Source organism: Piliocolobus tephrosceles, chromosome 8, assembly GCF_002776525.5.
Source record: "Piliocolobus tephrosceles isolate RC106 chromosome 8, ASM277652v3, whole genome shotgun sequence".
Lineage (NCBI taxonomy): Eukaryota > Metazoa > Chordata > Mammalia > Primates > Cercopithecidae > Piliocolobus > Piliocolobus tephrosceles.
Window position 1 is genome coordinate 118,000,431 of NC_045441.1, and position 17,786 is coordinate 118,018,216.

General features: G+C 52.2%; 1 protein-coding gene across 1 annotated transcript in view; it reads right to left on the minus strand.

Moving 5' to 3' along the window:
- Positions 1-6,451: 6,451 nt before the first annotated feature.
- KCP (kielin cysteine rich BMP regulator) overlaps positions 6,452-17,786 on the minus strand; it is a 34,631-nt gene continuing 23,296 nt past the window's right edge. The window contains exons 23-40 of the mRNA XM_023223432.2: positions 17,231-17,316; positions 16,892-16,982; positions 16,671-16,753; positions 16,480-16,573; positions 15,038-15,211; positions 14,728-14,810; positions 13,956-14,076; positions 11,527-11,606; positions 11,216-11,315; positions 10,587-10,675; positions 10,209-10,311; positions 9,976-10,118; positions 9,503-9,675; positions 9,308-9,419; positions 9,112-9,213; positions 8,149-8,313; positions 7,078-7,384; positions 6,452-6,898 (exon numbers count right to left, since the gene is read on the minus strand). Coding sequence (XP_023079200.2) covers positions 6,630-6,898; positions 7,078-7,384; positions 8,149-8,313; positions 9,112-9,213; positions 9,308-9,419; positions 9,503-9,675; positions 9,976-10,118; positions 10,209-10,311; positions 10,587-10,675; positions 11,216-11,315; positions 11,527-11,606; positions 13,956-14,076; positions 14,728-14,810; positions 15,038-15,211; positions 16,480-16,573; positions 16,671-16,753; positions 16,892-16,982; positions 17,231-17,316 — 2,375 coding nt within the window. The 3' untranslated portion in view covers positions 6,452-6,629. The remainder of the gene's footprint in view (positions 6,899-7,077; positions 7,385-8,148; positions 8,314-9,111; positions 9,214-9,307; positions 9,420-9,502; positions 9,676-9,975; positions 10,119-10,208; positions 10,312-10,586; positions 10,676-11,215; positions 11,316-11,526; positions 11,607-13,955; positions 14,077-14,727; positions 14,811-15,037; positions 15,212-16,479; positions 16,574-16,670; positions 16,754-16,891; positions 16,983-17,230; positions 17,317-17,786) is intronic.

A 17,786-nucleotide genomic window follows, 5' to 3' on the forward strand; every position in this document is an offset into this window, starting at 1 on the left:
TACTCATGTAACCAAATACCACCTATTCCCCAAAAACCTATGGAAATAAAAAAATTTAAAAATCATAAGTTACTTTACTGAAATTTTTCTATTTTTTGAAATGGAAGTTTAGCTTATTGACTTTTGGCCTATGTTTTTAATATATGCTGTACACATTCTTCTAAGATGCAAATTTCTCTCTAAGGAAAGTTTTAGCTATATCTCATAAATTTGAATACTATAGTATTTCATTACATATCAAAATAATTTCTAATTTTTATTTCATTTTTGAACCAGGATATTTAGTACTTTATTTCATAATTTGCCAAGTATGTGACATTTCAAATTAAGCTTTATTATTAATATCTAGTTTAGTTGCTTTATAGACAAAGGATATGTCCTACACGATCTGCATCCATTCACCTATCCATTTTTATTATGTGTGCCTTTCTGTGTATTTACTACATTTCACCTAAAAGGTTGAAAGGTTAAAGCAGTCTCTCATAAGATGTAATACAATTAAATAATTATATCCTTTAAAAAAAAGGTTTTGTTTATTTCTATTATAGTAGTTTGTTAGGGCTGTCTTAATAAAGTACCGAACAATGTGGCTTAAGCAATAGAAATTTGTTTTTTCACAGTTCTGGAGGCTTGAAGCCCAAGATCAAGGTATCAGTAGGGCTAGTTTCTTCTGAGCCCTCTACTTGGCTTATCAATGGAATCTTCTCCAAGTGTCTTCACATACTTTTCCTTCTGTGTTTGTGTGCGACCTAATCTTCTCTTCTTATAAAGACAACAGTCATATTGGATTAGGGAACCCCAATTACTTCATTTTAGCTGACGTACCACCTCTTTAAATACTCCTTTGCCAATACAGTCACATTCTGAGGAATTGGGGGTTAGGGTTTTAACACATGAATTTTGGAAGGACACAGTTAACACCATAACACCAATTAAAATTACTTTTTACTCCTTAAAGGCAATGTAACTTCATTTATTTTCATTACAAAGTAATTTTGTGTTATACATTTCCATACAAATAAAATAGCTTGATGTTATCTTAAGTGCTGAAAAATATATTCTTGAATATATAAACATTTTGGTGTACTCAAATTGAGATTGTTTTTCTTTAGAAAGTGCTAGTGTCATAATAAAAGTAATACAACAAAAATATAGTAGTTTTCCTTTGCAATAGCAATAGTCAACTAGGAAATGTGATGGAAAAAATCAAATCCATTCATAATAACAACATAAACTACCACATAAACTACAAAATACTGATGAATATATCTAAGAAAGAATGTGAAAGATTGACAAAATGAAAAGTATGGAACTTTAAAGAAGGACTTAAAAAATGATGAAATGGAAAGATATATGTTTTTGGTTAAAACAAAACTGGAGCTATTAATTTACTAAAAATTATTTATATGGTACATTTTTAAGTATAAAAATCGGAAATATTATGAAACTTTCTATGATGATCCCAGTAATAGTTAATCACTAAGTTTTCCTGACTGTTTACTATTTGTAAATTTTCGAGTACACATTATTTGTCAGGTCCAAAAATTTCTCAAATATTTACTGTTTGTAAGATTCTATGTGAGTCTTCATATTTCTTTATCCTTGATAGCCCCAACTGTAAACTGGGGACAATAATTGTGCCAGTATGACAAAGTGTTAGTTACCTTGAAACTCTGTTAAACTACATAAACATATAGAACACTATAAGTAAGGGAAGCGATTCATGATGTGACTTGATGCAGATTAAATTCTGTATCATAAAAAAAATCACGAAGAGAAACAATAATAAAACAATTATATGAAACAAAACAATTATGTCTAAAACATTAAAAATATATAACCAATCAGTATGTGACACTGTTAATAAAAATATGTTGATCAATCTTGAGGTATCAGTTATTGTTCTAAGACAGCAATTCTATTTGGTTAGCGTTATTGATCTCAGATGAAGACTCTAATTCTCTCTTATTGGATAAGAAGTTTTCTCTGATAATGTTTAATGCAATGACCATTGTTTTTGTAGCAAGACTTTTTCAGTGATTAAAATATTTCATCGTAATGGATTGCTAAAACTATAATTATAAAGTAAAAGGCCAGTGATATGATAATCCCCTGTTGCTTTCAATACAGGTTATACCAATTATACTACCACAGAAATGGATGATAGTAATGTTTATTAATAGAAACATTCTGATTGACTAAAAGCTATTTAGAAATGGCATAGCCTGTTTGCTTATTAAAATTTTGTTGCTACTAACGTTAGGAAAAATGTCTGTTATTTCCTTGTTTATTTCTTTGTTATTTCTTTATTTATTGTTGCCTTTATGCACATTCAAGATTGTAAGAAATCATATTAATTGTGGAGTTTTTTCCCCAGATTTTAGCACTGAAGTATAAATACCAGTCCTTCACTCAAGTTTTAATTTTCAGTGGAACTGCCTTTTCTCACACTTACTGTGTTTTATGTTATGATTTCGGATCCTGAATATTTTGGTTTCTTATAACTACATGAATTGTTTTTAATCATGGTTTTAAAATTACATTTAAAAATGTTATGTATTTGACAACTCTGAAAGAATGGAGATGGAAAAGACTTCTAGAAGGTACTGCAGGTGTTGGGAAGGGCTGACTCTGTGGCATTTATAAGTGATAGATTTTAAACGTCATTCAGAAGACATTAAAAAAATTATACATTTACTTCTGTTGTATAATACATAGATTTGTTCATTTATTCATGAAATTTGTCTTATCCTTTTTTTAGAAAACATATTATTTTGAAATAATTCTACAGAAAAGTTATGTAAGTAGCAGAGTTCCCACTTATACTTATCCTCACTTTTAATTTTAGTCTTTTAGAACCATAGTACAATTATCAAAAACAGAATATTAGCATTGACTCCGTAAGTTTTTACTACGAATCTTACTTGATTTTTGTCAATTTTCCCACCACTGTTTTTTAATAACCTTTTTACTTTAGAATAGTTTTGGATTTTATAGGACAGTTGCCAAGATTTACAAAGTTCCCATCTATTCCCATTTTGTATCATGAATAAATACTAACCATTATCAAATACTATTTCTCAATCTACTGAATGGCCTTTTTATGACATTAATGTGATAAACAGCATTGATGTTTGAATATTCAATTAACTTAGCACTCTTTCAATAAACCTTGTGTGAACCTTTCTTTCCTTCTTTCTTTCTTTCTTTCTTCTTTCTTTCTTTCTTTCTTCTTTCTTTCCTTCTTTCTTTCCTTCTTTCTTTCTTTCTTTCTTTTTTTCTTTCTTTTTCTTTCTTTCTTTCTCTGTCCCTCTCTCTTTCTTTCTCCTTTCTTTCCCTCCCTCCCTCCCTCCCTCTTTCCCTCCCTCCCTCCTTCCTTCCTTCCTTCCTTCCTTCCTTCCTTCCTTCCTTCCTTCTTTCTTTCTTTCTGCGGGGGAGTTGGGGGTAAACGGAGTTTGGCTCTTGTTGCCCAGATGGGAGTGCAGTGGTGCAATCTCAGCTCACTGCAACCTTCACCTCCCAGGTTCAAGCGATTCGCCTGCCTCAGCCTCCCAAGTAGCTGGGATTACAGGTGCAGGCATTTGCCATCATGCCCGGCTAATTTTTGTATTTTCAGTAAAGACGGGGTTTCTCCATGTTGGTCAGGCTGGTCTCGAACTCCCAACCTCAGGTGATCCGCCCGCCTCAGCCTCCCAAAGTGCTGGGATTACAGACGTGAGCCACCGTGCCCAGCTTTGTGGGCATTTTCTAGCTGAGGAAAGGTAGACTCAGAGCCCACAGGGGGGTCAGCATGGAGATTCAAACCCAGCCCTGTCTCCAAAACCGTGCCCTTTCTGCTTGCCCTCACCACAGCAGGGTCCCAGTGTCCCCAGAACCTCTATCCCCGCCGTGCCCCCTCACCAGCTGCTTGGGGTCCCCACCCGTGCTACCACCTGGCTGACAGTGCTGGCTCCATGCATGCTGGGCCTGGCCCCTCGGACCAAAAAACTGGGCCTGGGGTGGCCAGAAGAGGCCCAGCTCCACACCAGTCAGCAGCTCCAAGTCCCACAGGAGCTGCAGGAAGATGGGGTGCCAAGGCACGAGGGGGCACCCACCCTGGCCTCAGCCACACCCCTGGCCAGCCCCTACCTGCTCCTGGGCCTGCCGGCTCCGCTCCATCTGCAGCAGCACAAGGGGCAGCTCCAGCCCCGGGGGACACCCGCAGCCCTCTTGCACCTGGAGGGGCAAGGTGACGTCAGGCCCCCGGCTGTCTCCTTCCTTCTGAGGCAGTGCCCCTCCCTCACCTGCCAAAGCGCAGCCTGGAGCTGGCCTGGGCCTGCGGGGCACCGGAAGAGATACTGGTACAAAGCCAAGGCCTGCCTGGGGCTACAGGGGAGCCCTGAGCCCCCCGGAGTGGCTGCCTGCGCCATGCAAAGCCTGTAGGGAAACGGAGAACAGGCAACCAAGAGCCAGGAGCAAGGAGGGACAAAGGCTCTGATCTCAGTAATGCAGGGCTTGACATCTGAGCTCTGGCTGGACCGCAGCCAAGCTTCAAAGACTCTGGCCTGCCTCAGAGACGGCTTTTGTGGCCCTAGGGGTGGCAGCGTGGTGAGCAGTGCGGCCCTGAGAGAGGGAGGTGTACGCATATGCTTGTTTACAGCCCCCAGCGAGCATTTGTTTGACATATACTGTACACGCATACATCTGAACATCAACCTCACAGCTATATTATTTGGGTGCACAATATGCCCAATATGGGTAGCAACAGCAGCTGCTACCAAAGTTTAGCTTGTGCCAGGATGAAGACGCTTCATACATATAATACTTTCTTGCAGCAACTCTATGAAGTAAGCTCTATTATTATCCCCAATTTATAGGTAAGAAGACTGACTCAGAAAGCAACTTCTCCTAGGCCAAGTGCGGTGGTTCACATCTGCAGTTCCACCACTTTAGGAAGATGAAGTGGGAGGATGGCTTGAGCCCAGGAATTTGAGACCAGCCTGGATGACACAGCAAGACCCCATCTCAAAAAAAAAAAAAAAAGTTAGCCAGGCGTGGTAGCACGCGCCTGTAGTTACAGCTACTTGGGAGGCTGAGATGGGAGGATTGATTGAGCCTGGGACGTCAAGGCTGCAGTGAGCTGTGATTGTGCCACTGTATTCCAGCCTGAGTGACAGAGCAAGACCCTGTCTCTTTAGAAAAAAAAAGAAAAAAGAATAGCTTGTCTTAACATGCAGCATCATTGTTTTCATCTGGAGATGGATGGATGTGATACCCTCTGGGAAGACATGGTCCTGGGAGCCCAGGCCATCCATCAGCAAGAGGCGAGTGGTAAGAGGCCCTGCCCCGGCAAGCACTGCCCACATGCTTGTCCATGCTGTCCACCTAGTAAGTGCTGTCCATGGGTCACTGTTCATTCCCTGACGCTTGTTATTATCATCCTCATCTCACAGATGAATAGACAGTTCAATCAGGAGAGGGGCTGAGTGCAGGAGCTCTGCCATCTTTACAGCCTGCCCTGTTGTGAGCAGATTTGCCTGCTGGCTACTTTGTCCCCATTCTATGAGAGAACGGAGCAGACCCTCCTCTGGGCCGGAAGAGAGAACAGCCTCAATGAAAGGGCAAGCAGGCTGAGTGGCCTCTAATCCAACCCGGCACTCTCCTGCGTCCCTGCCTGAGCACAAAGCCCTTCACTCCCTGTTGGAATATCAGGGAGCAATGAGGATGGAGTCCCCTGACCTCAAGACCAAGGTCCCTAAAACACCAAGGTCACAGAGTAGGCGGCAAAGAAAACTTGAATTCTGGACTTTTTCTATCTCAAAACCCACGTTCCCTCCCTACAGTGACGTCTTCACACGCTGCCAGTGTCTACTGCCCACACATCTGCCCAGGGTGGGTGTGGTTGTGAAGGCAGGCAGGTATGCATTGCATGTGTTTATCTGGGCTTCTGAGGGATGTATTTTTCTGTGTGTGTTTCTGTGTGCACACGCAGGCACGTGTCCATATTGCATTGTGGTCTGTTGCTTCTCCTGTTTCTCACCCCAGGCATTGGGTCCCTGTGTCACTAGCTCTCGGAGTGGCCCAGAAGGTGCCTGCACACTCAGTATCCCCCAGCCACAAGGAAGGGGGAGGCCATTCTCTGATGCAGCCCCTTCTTCATGGTTCCTCAGCCCCTGCAGGATCCCACATGGATCCACAGAAGGTACCACATGGGGCCATGCATCATGCCTGCTACAAAGAATGAGCACAGGGTTAAGACCAGGGCACCAGGGTCCTCCTTCTACCACTGCAGTGTTTCCTAGACAGCACCAGGGAGTGGCTGGGTGGGGCAGCCCAGGCATGCAGGTGCAAGGAGGGTGCATGGTGCTATGCTTCTGGGGCCATTGATCACTAGACCCCATGTTCCTGGCAGCCCAGCCTCTGTCCCAGCACCAGGAGGAAATACACACACACACACACACACAAGGAAGCCTTCGGGCAGGCCTAGAGTTTACTGCTTGTGACTCAACACGGCAGGGGTCTTTGCAGGGCAGGGGCCCAGGCTCCACTGTCCAGGCAGGGCATTCTCTCCACAGCCCTGACCAAGGTGGGAGCTGCTTGCCAAGGGGAGGCTCCTGGCCTGATGAACCCTGGTCAGGCACTGTCCTCGCTCAGGGTGTCTCCTGGGGCTCCCGGCTGAGGCTGGGCCGAGCACCGAGTGGCTGGTCTCCAGTGAGCAGGACTTGGGGACAGGCCTCGGGTGGGATGCAGTGGGCCTCGTGCTCCACCAGGCCTGCAGGGCACTGGCAGCCGGGCATGCAGGGCCTCACGCAGTGAGCTGCCAGCTCCCCCAGGGGGATATGCTGATTGAAGCAGGTGCGGGGACAGGGCGGGCCGCACTCATCAAACACGAAGCCGTGCTCCAGGGGGCAGCCTACCACTGCGGGGGGTGGGGGGAGTGGGAGGCAGGGTTACCGAGGCACCTGAAACTGCCCCAGTAGCTGTGCATACCACTGTGAGACTCGTCACACCCACCCTGGACCCACCCTGAGCCCTCCAGGCTGCCCTTCTTCTCTGTGCTGACCCTCCCCCAGCCTGCAGCAGGCATCACCCCCTCACCGCACAGCGTGGGGCCTCGCCAGGTAGGTGTCACTCCTGCCTGGCGACAGTGACTGGCGTAGGCTTCCAGGGCGTCACAGAGGCAGGCATCGGCGGAGGAGCCAGGGCCACAGGCACACAGGTCATACACACAGGCAGCAAAAAAGGGCTCCGGTGGCACCACAGCATGGCAGCGACTGAATGGGGAGGACTTCAGCACCCCACACCGGGCATTGGCCTCACGCCTGGCACGGTAACCTGCTGTCCGGCACGGATCCATCTCTCGGCCTGCAGAACAGGGCCGGCCAGGCCCCAGCCCCTCTGAGACCTGGGTGGGGAGAGCAGCCCTGATGTGACAGCACCACTGGCAGCTGGCCTCTGCATGCCATGCTCTTCAAAGCGCTTCCCAGTCACTTGCTTTAGTCCCAAAACCTCCCTAAAAGAACGCAAAGGAAGTACTGTCTACCTTCTTTTTGTCCCCATTTTACAGATGGACAGACCAAGGCCAGAGTAGGTCAGCACTTGTCCAAGGTCACACAGCCAGTGAGTGGCAAAGCAAGGCTTGGGGGTTCAGGTGACGAGACCTCTTTTTTTTTTTTTTTTTTTTTGAGACAGAGTTTTGCTCTTCTTGCCCAGGCTGGAGTACAGTGGTGCGATCTCGGCTCACTGCAACCTCCGCCTCCTGGGTTCAAGCGATTCTCCTGCCTCAGCCTCCTGAGTAGCTGGGATTACAGGCATATGCACCACCAGGCCCACTTAATTTTGTATTTTTAGTACAGATAGGGTTTCTCCGCGTTGGTCAGGCTGGTCTCAAACTCCCAACCTCAGGTGATCCACCCACCTCAGCCTCCCCCAGTGCTGGGATTACAGGCATGAGCCACTGTGCCTGGCCAACGAGGCCTCTTTTAACAAGCCACCCTATCTCTCCAGTACCAAGACAGTCAAGAAGCCTGCACACCTCCCTGAAAGCCCAAAAGCCTATCTTGTGTGACTCCACCCCCTTTCCCTGCTTTCCATGCCAGAGGGTTGCTCTGAGACTCATGCTCAGCTGCATCTTCCCTAACGCCCATCCCCGGTTCCTGTGCCAGTCACCTGCCAGCTATTCCCAAACGCAGCCTCCGTGGGCAGGAGCAGCCCCTCAGGGCCCTGCAGATCATCCTGGGCAAAGCCGTTGAAGTTCCCACAGAGCCCACAAGTCCGGCCCTGGTAGGAGCCAGGCACGCTCACCTCCACCTGGGACTGCCCGTCCCACAGCACCTGTGTGGAGAGGTCTGGGACTGGGGAGCAGGTAAGGACAGGGGCCTGAAGAAGCCCAGGGTCCATTATGGCCCCAGGCACTGTGTTCAGCGCGGCCAATGCTGCAGGGGAGGAGAATGGACAGGTGGAGGCTCCCCTTGGAAGAAACACAGCCCTAGGCAAGGCCAAGTGGATACATTCGGTGCCAGCCCTGGGCAAAGACAGATGACAGGAGGAGCTGCCCACAGCTCCTGCATGAGGACACCTTCTCCTGCCACCGTCCCTCAACTGGGCCCCACGTGAAATGCAACCCCCTTCCAGGGATTCACTTTCTCATGGGCATTCCGGCCATGCAGAGGACAAAGCACAATTAGGGTTCAGATTAGAAGTGTATACCCTTATTCTATGAATTTACAAGTTGTGTTTCTTGCCGGGGGCAGATGGCAAATTACTCCTTCCACATGAGAGTTGGAAGGAACCTGAGACACCCCCCAGGAGACTTTAGCTGACATCCTCCCTACTGCCACTGACCCTTCCCATTGCCCACTTCACAGATGAGAAATCTGAGGCCCAGAGGAGGCTGTTGGTGACTTAAGAGGCTGAGTCAAGATTAGAAATCAGACTCAGAACTCAGAACTCCTCTGACTGTCCGGGGAGATCTCTGACCCTGATCCACCTCCCCTCACAGCCCTGCACCCCACTCCTGGCCTCTTTTGGCCAGGAGGTAGCTGGCATCCCCACCCCCCTATAGATACAGAGGCCTAACCAGGACTGAAGCTCCCCGCAGGCAGCCCACCCAGACTCGCCCTGGAGCCGCACCTGGAGCCCGGGCTGGGTATGCAGGATCACAGTGTGTCCTCGCAGCTCCACATACAGCAGCGGCTCCTGCAGGAAGGGCAAGGCCACTGGGCGCCCATCCACCTGGAGGATAAAGGAGGTGGGAGGAGGGGCGATGTCGAGGCGCATGGGTGGACAGCATGGGATCCACCTTCCTCTGCTCATCGGCTTTGCTCACAGTGACTGCTCCGCCCTGCAGCAGCCGCACGGCCACGTCTCCCAGCAGCACTGCCACCTCCTGGGTCCAGGCCACGCCGCTCCGGCCCCGGTCATCATTGGTCACGTGCACACTGCGGGCGGGAAAGTCCCCGGTGCCAATAGTCAGCAGGGCTGGGTGTAGGGGTTGGGGAGAAGAGAGACGGGGGATGCACACCTGAAGTCCCCGCTGTGGCAGTCCTTGGCCAGCACATAGCTGCAACTGCCCTGGAAGTGCAGCAGGCGGCCGTCGAAGGTGCGGTAATGGGGGTCTCCGAAGGCCATGCAGGAAGCTGGCCGGGGCAGGCAGCGGGGGCAGCAGCTGCCGGGACTCAGGGCAGGGGCCTTGTCCTGCATTCAGCCCCAGACACTGTCAGACACACCACCCTCCCCGCCATGCCTCTCGCAGACCCTCCCAGAAAACCAAGTATCTCCCAGGAGTCTCCAGGGATCTCCAGGACTCCAGTGCCCAGGCTCCCTGCAAGCAAGGTCAGGGCACCACTTTGTGGTCGCACTGGGAACAGCACTGTCCCCAGCTCCCAGCTGGCTGCAGAAGCCCAGCCTCCCTCTCTGATGCCTGATCACACCAGGATGGCGGTACCATGTGCCCCCACCCTGACCCTCCCCACCACCTTAGATTGTGGTACTCACGGGGCCACACGAGAGCGGTGAGCAGCGCCGGCTCTGGCAACGCACGGTGCCCGCCATGCAGGAGCAGCTGGTGCAGGCGTCCACAGTCCAGTGCTCTCCAGAGGCCACCTCACGGCCCTGGTGCACGCAGGACTGGGTGGGAGCTGAAGGGATAGGAGCTGGGAGGTCAGCTGCCCCTCCCGCATGCCCAGAAGGTCTGACTTACTCCCTCCCCCATCATCCTGGCTGCACACCTTGGCATCGCTCACAGCAGCTGTTGGCCTGGGGCACCTTTGCCCAGCCATGGGGGCAGGAGAGGGCCTGGCACTCCTCGAGGTGGCACTCCACACGGCCCCGCTGAGGATAGACATTATTGTTCTGGGGTTTTCTGCAGGGCCGGAGTCCCTGGTCTCATGCTTCTGGGGGCATCTGGGCATGGACTTCTCCCTGCCCCTCCCACAATACACTCTTCACAGTTCAAGTGGAGAATGAAGTCCAACCTTCGGCTCTGTGCCCTGGTGCAGGGATGCCCTTGCCCCTTAAAGACCCCATATTTGCTGATGGAGTGTTGGACACTTCTCCCTTTATCCATCTGTGAGACCCTCTACCCTCCCAGACCCACCCCAGCTCACACGACAGGTGCAGGTGATACATGCATTGCTGGGGTCCCTCCAGCTCTCTCCATCTGCCACTCTCCGGCCCTCGGCCTCCACCACACATTCTGAGGAGGAAGACATGGGTTGGGCAGGCACTGTCCCTCCAGCTGTATCCTCCCTCCTCAGAGCTTACCCCGCATTTCATGGCAGGAAAGCACCCACTCAATTTCCCTACCACCCTGATGGTGTTGATTTCTTCAATCAATATCCACAGGGCCTATTAGACATCAGGCCTCGCATCAGTGCTCGGGATGTCTCTAGGGTCCTAGGAGCCCCAAGGGCCAGAGGCTGGAACCCCACTCTGGGCCGGCTGCCCGCTCAGCAGTGCAATGCCCTCTTCATGGGCCTGGAGATCCCAAGCCCCCTGAGAGGCATCAGGCCAGACCTTGAGAATCTAGGCTTCATCCTAGCTTCCCCCTGCCTCATGGGTCTCTTCTCCACCTCAAGAACAGCCCCCTTCCATTTCTAGAAAAGAACGAACCCTGTATTCTTTTCTAAAAACCGAGTACAAACCCTGGGCTGCCCACTTGGCCCATGAATGTCTCCCCTTCCTGTCTTCCCCCTGGGCTCCTCTCTGAGGGTGGAGGCCAAGGCTGGGCACTTACCCTGGCACACGGGGCAGCAGCTCCCAGGGGGAGTGTGGCGCTCTGAGAGGGGACAGCTGAGCTCAGGACAGGTCTGGTGGATGCAGAGCCATGTCAGGTCCTGCCCATGTGAACACAAGAGGTAGAGAATGGCGGATCTCAGGGAGCTGGTGGAGGAGTAAGGCGTAGTCATGATGTGACAGTCAGGACAAGTGGGCAAATGTCAGGGTGAGTGGAGAGCGCCAGAGCTGCTGCGGGAGAGGAGTGGCAGCCACAGCCCACAGAGAAGGAAGAAGAGGGGCTCTGTGAGTCCCCAAGGCAGGAGGGCTCACCTGGCACTGGCACGTGTAGCAGGGGTCTGGGGGGGCTAGCTCAGATCCCAGCAGGCCCTCTGAACAGTTACTCAAAGCTTCTGTGAAGACAAGAACCCAGAGTAGGGGACAGAAAAAGGGGCACAGGGCTGGAAATCCCAGCTGTCCCCATGCACCGTGTCCCCAGATTTCTAACTTGAACTCCTGGGCATACCCACATCCCAGCACCTTGACTCCAGGGAGGACAAGTTCTTTTCTCTTTAATTCAGTCACGTTCACACGTTTTCAAAGAAACTTTGCTAGGTTATTATGTGGGGCCGGGTAGGGGTGCAAAGTGACTGGAAACAGACCAAGTATGGCTTCCTTAGCCTGAGGTCACTAAGAATGGCCAGCCTGCGGCCGCTCTCCCTCCCACTCTCTGTAATGGCTACACCCCTCCCACTCTCAGTGTGGCTACAACAGCGCAGGGAAGCACACAACCAGGCATCCTGAGTTCGAATCCTGATGCCAGCATTCAGTGCCTGTGCTCATTAGGTTAGATTAATCCATCTCTCTGAGCCTCAGTTTCTTAATCTGTAAAAAGAGATTAAAACTTCCCTCACTGGGTAACTGTGAAAACAAAGCAAGAGACTTTATTAAGAGCACCAGGTACAGTGTGTGGCATGCAGTAGGTGCTTAATAAATGTTGGTCTTCTTCCCTTCCTCTGAAGAACCCCCTAGCAAGTGTTGACCTCCCTGCTGGATGGCAGGGATGACGGCACAGCATTACAAACATATTTAATACCACAAATTGTACACTTAAAAATGGTTAGCATCATACATTTTAGTGTCTTACCACTATAAAAAAATAAATAAAAAAAAAATAAAAAACCAGAAAAGCCAGCGCGGTGGCTCACACCTGTAATCCAGCACTTTGGGAGGCCGAGGCAGGAGGATCACCTGAGCTCAGGAGTTCGAGACCAGTGCGATGGCTCACACCTGTAATCCAGCACTTTGGGAGGCCGAGGCAGGAGGATCACCTGCGCTCAGGAGTTTGAGACCAGCGCAATGGCTCACACCTGTAATCCAGCACTTTGGGAGGCCGAGGCAGGAGGATCACCTGAGCTCAGGAGTTTGAGACCAGCGCAATGGCTCACACCTGTAATCCAGCACTTTGGGAGGCCGAGGCAGGAGGATCACCTGAGCTTAGGAGTTCGAGACCAGCCTGGACAACATGGTAAAACCCCATCTCTACTAAAAACACAAAAAAGTAGCCAGGCGTGGTGGTGCATGCCTATAATCCCAGCTACTCGGGAGGCTGAGGCAGGAGAATTCCTTGAATCCAGAGGTTGCAGTGAACCGAGATTGTGCCACTGCACTTCAGCCTGGGCGACAAAGCGAAACTCTGTCTCAAAAAAACCAAAACCCACATCAAAAAACCAAACTGGAGAAAACAGGAGGATTGTCATTTTAGAAGAGTGTGTTTTTTCTTTTTTGAGACAGAATCTCACTCTGCCACCAGGCTGGAGTGTAGTGGTGCAATCTCGGCTCACTGCAACCTCTGCCTCCCGGGTTCAAGCTATTCTCCTGCCTCAGCCTCCCGAGTTGCTGGGATTACAGGCGTGCGCCACCACGCCTGGCTAATTTTTGTATCTTTAGTAGAGACAGGGTTTCACCATGTTGGCCAGGTTGGTCTCGATCGCTTCACCTTGTGATCCTCCCGCCTCGGCCTCCCAAAGTGCTGGGATTACAGACGTGGGGTACTGGCCCCGGTCTGTTTTTTGTATGTAAGGATAACTAACATTCACCTGCATCATTTCAGTGCTGGTATAGGACCAGAAACAGAAAATATTTCCCTTCACAACAAATGTAAAATGGCTGTGTCAGGTAAACCACAGTATTAAATCCAGGAGACAGAAATTGGTCATCTTTCAATATTTGTAATAAAAATAAAACTGTTTCTTTATTTACTTTTCCCCCCGATCTTAATAAATCTTTACTCTAAAAAAAAAAAAATGCTCGCCCACCCCTGTGACTGGGCCACCCACTCACTGCCTGTCTCTTCCTCACGTCTCAGCACAACTGTCGCCTTGCAGCGCCACCTGCTGGCCAGATGCTCCACAAACTGCACTCAGCTGCAGAGAGGCAAAGGGTCCCTGCCAGCTTCCCCAGCTCCCCTAGGGATGGTGCAGCCCTCACCCGCCTGGCATGGGGTTCCAGAACAGTCCACTGGAGTCAGAAAAAATCTGGGGCTGGCGGAGGGGTGGCATAATACATAACTCATATCTCATCTACCTCCCCCTGACCCCGGGGAGTGGGGTGTGCACAAGGACGGAAGCCACTTCCCCTTCCCCAACTGCCTGTCTCTGCCACCCGGCCCAGCAGAGGCAAGGAGGTGTGGGCCCAGGGCCCCTCCTCGCATTTCCCCTCCTGCCCCAGGCTTCCAGTACTAGGCTCATCCGTGTACTCACGGGCACAGGTCGGACAGCAGTGCTGGGGCCCAGGGGGCAGGAGCTGGCTTGGGGGGCAGCCCACCAGGCTGGGACACTGCCGCCGGTGACAGCGAAGGCTGGGAGGCCCCTTAGGCTGTGGCTACAAGAATGAGTGAGCAGTGGTGGGTCCCGGGCCACAAAAACCCAGAGCTGCCCTTGGCGGGACTTCCGGCCCCTCCCTCTGCTTGCTGCAACCTCTTCCGGGACGCATCTTGGGCCCTGAACTCCAGGCTGAAGAGAGACTCAGAGTCTTCTAGACATGCTCCTCACCCCATGCCCTACTCTCCGAGATGATGTCTCCTTCTCCTTTCAGTCACTTGGGCCTGAGCCCTCATGTGACCTTTGATCCTCCGGCAGGCTCATGCCATCCTCCTCCCCAGACCCATGGCTTAGTCCCCTGGCCTGTGATGTCATTTGCCTGCTCCAGGCCCTTCCAGGGCCTTGCAAATAGAACCTCCACAACCCTAGCCACGTCCCAGGTGGCTCTCTGGCCATACACACTCACCCTGCACTGCAGCCGGGGGACCACCCATGGCCTCCTGCATACTTGGAACCTGGGCTCCTTGTCTAAACCCAGACCTCCAGGCCCTGTTGGTTCCAGCCCTGCCTTGTCTCCTGGCCACAGGGATACACTCGTCTGGCCCCCAGAGTGCCCGCTCCATGAAGTGACCAGCTTGGCTGGGCCTCATCCCATGCTGCCCACTCCCCACCCCTCGAGGTGCCCCAGCCCCTCCACTGAGCCCTCACCTACCTGGCAGATGCACACTTCACAGGGGTCTGCCCCAGGCTGGAAGCTTTCCCCGGGCTCGTACTTCCGACCCTCATGCTCACAGTCTTTGGGGTGAGAGCAGAACGGGACCAGGGGGCCTTCAGGTTGGCAGCGAGGCCAGGGTGGAGTCCTCTGTCCCCAGCCGCCCCCGACCCCCGGGAGTGGGGTGTGCACAAGGACGGAGGCCACTTCTCCAACTACCTGTCTTTGCCACCCAGCCCAGCACAGGCAGGGAGGTGTGGGCCCAGGGCTCCCTCCTTGCCTTTCCCCTCCCGTCCCGGGCTTCCAGTACCAGAGCATCGAGGACAGCAGTCCTGGGGCCCCTGGTGGGGCTGGGCGCAAGAGCTGATGCACTGGATGCGTGCACAGGTGACGACACCCTCGTGACACACGCAGGAGGAGCAGGCACTGTCGGGGGGCACCCAGCTACTGCCTTCAGGGTGCTCTTCCCCATGAGCCAGGCAGCCTGTGGTGCAAGGTGGGCAGGCACGAGCTTGGAGGTCGAGATCTGGACGTCTGCCCCTGGCCCCCCACCCTCAGTGGTCAGCTAGGCACGTCGCGCCAGGAGTAGTGGGTTTGCAGGGATATGGCAGGAAGGCAGGATGGGGCAGAACTCCTGTCTGTTGTGGAGGAGAAAGGCACTGGGTGGGGTTCAGAACAACCTGGGTTCTAATCCTGTTCTGTTCCTGCCTGCTCTGAAGACCAAGCTCCAGGCAGCGGGCACTGCCCAGTGCAGCCCGCACCGGCCACAGTACCTGGCATGTAGCAGCTGTGTCATGAATGCATGTGGACCAGATGAATGGCTCCGTCGCTAACTGTGTGCCCAAGGTAACTCAATCTTTCTGAGCCTCAGTCTCCTCATCTGTTAAATGGGGATTTCCTCTGTCCTGCCTCCCTCACAGAGCAAGTGAAATGCTATGACAGTTCTGTGGTTCTGTAGAAACAACACCAGGCTGGGCAGTGTGTGGGGTGAGGGGGCAGTGGGCAGGGTGAGGGGGCAGTGGGCAGGCTCAGAAAGGCTCAAGTTCAGAGCCAGATGGCCCAAGTGCCCATCTTGGCTCTACCACCTTCTCTACCTCTCTGTACCTCCACTTTCTCATTTGTAAAATAGGAGGAATAAGAGTACTTATCTGGTAAGATTGTTGTGCTGATTAAATGAGATAATACATGTAAAGTGCTCAGGGCCTGGCACATGCTACCTGCTCACTGAATGTCAGGTATCTTGGTGATGATGATGATGATGATGATGATGATGATGATGATGATGATGATAATGATGATGATGGTGGTGATGATGATGATGATGAATATGAATGGGGTGTGGTTAGAAAGAGGGGCAGCTTTTTATTTTATTTTTGAGACAGAGTCTTCTTTGTTGCCCAAGCTGGAGTGCAGTGGTGCAAATGCAGCTCACTGCAGCCTCAAACTCCTGGGTTCAAGTGATCCTCCCGCCTTGGCCTCCCAAAGTGCTGGGATTGCAAGTGTGAGCTGCTGCACCCAAACCAAGAGAGGCAGCTTTGAGGGAACTCTAACCAGCACCGGGAAGAGGGATGGTCTGGGCAGTCCAGGACAGGGAGAGGTAGGAGAAGCTGAAGGTGGCAAGGGTGTATGCAAGCGCCAATTGTGGGGGCAGGGAGGTGGGAGAAGAGCTGGCTGAGGGGAGGGAGGTGGGGTGGACAGAGGGACATAGGGCCAAGGGGCTGAAGCAAGGGGTAGGGCTGGGGGTAGCCATACCTCTGCAGCGAGGGCAGCAGCTCCCCGGCTCGGTGACCTGGAGCTGGCAGGGAAGGGGTGGGCACCGCAGCCGCACACAGCTGACCTGGCCAGCCTGTAGGAGATACAGAAATACTGACTTGCTGCCTAGGCTGGGGCCCAGTGGTGCTATGGTCCAGCCGTCACTCCATGCCTCCCACCTCCTGCTATACCTGACAGCGACACCATTCACAACTGCCTGCTGCTCCCTCAAACTCCTCCCCATCCTGGTGCTCCCGGCCCTGAGAGACGCAGCCTGTGGGCAACATACCTCCTGGGTGGAGGGCCTGAACCACCCTGCCCTGCTCAGCCCAACCTTAGGCCTGGCAGGAAGGGAAGGGGAAGGCAGAGGTGGGGAAGGGCGTGGGGGCCAGGCACGAGGAAGGCAGCTCACTGTGGCAAACAGGGCAGAAGCAGGGGCCTGGAGAGGGGTGGGGGCAGAGAGCTGGGGGACATGGCTTCTTCTGGCAGCGCATGGAACCTTCCTGGGGGAGAGAGGCCCATCACGCCCTCAACTGGGCTGCACATTTCCCCAGGGCTGGAGCCCCTACTGAGCCTGCAGGGGCCCCAACACCCTCCCATGGCCCGGGAGACCTGAGCCCAGTCCTGTCCCATGAGATGTCAAGGGCAGAGTGTAGCCCCTGCCACCTGAGTGGAGGAGACAGCCTCCTCCTGGCCGGAGAAGAGGATCAAGGGAGGAAAAGTTACCAAAGTCCCAAAGGGGCTGCCTCACCTGGCAGGTGCAGAGGGAACAGGCAGGGTCAAGTGGGTCAGGAAGGGTCTCTCCAGAGGCAGCAGTGACGCCATGGTAGTGGCATCCTGGCAGAGTGGGGAGTCCAACGGAAGAGCTGCCATCAACAGAACTGCCACTGTCACTCACACACAGCCCCTTCCCCCTCCACGCATACTGGCACACAGCCATACCCACACCCACAGCCACACACACACATACCCACATACATATACATACCCAGGTACACACACAGCCACACCCACACCCACAGCCACACACACACATACCCACATACATATACATACCCAGGTACACACACAGCCACACCCACAACCACAGCCACACACATACCCAGGTACACACACAGCCACACCCACAACCACAGCCACACACATACCCACATACACACACAGCCACACCCACAACCACATACACACATACATACGCAGACACACACACACACACATAGCAGGGGGGAGTGCAACAGAAGAGTTGCCATCAACGGAACTGCCACTGTCACACACACACATGCACAGCCCCTCCCCCTCCACACATA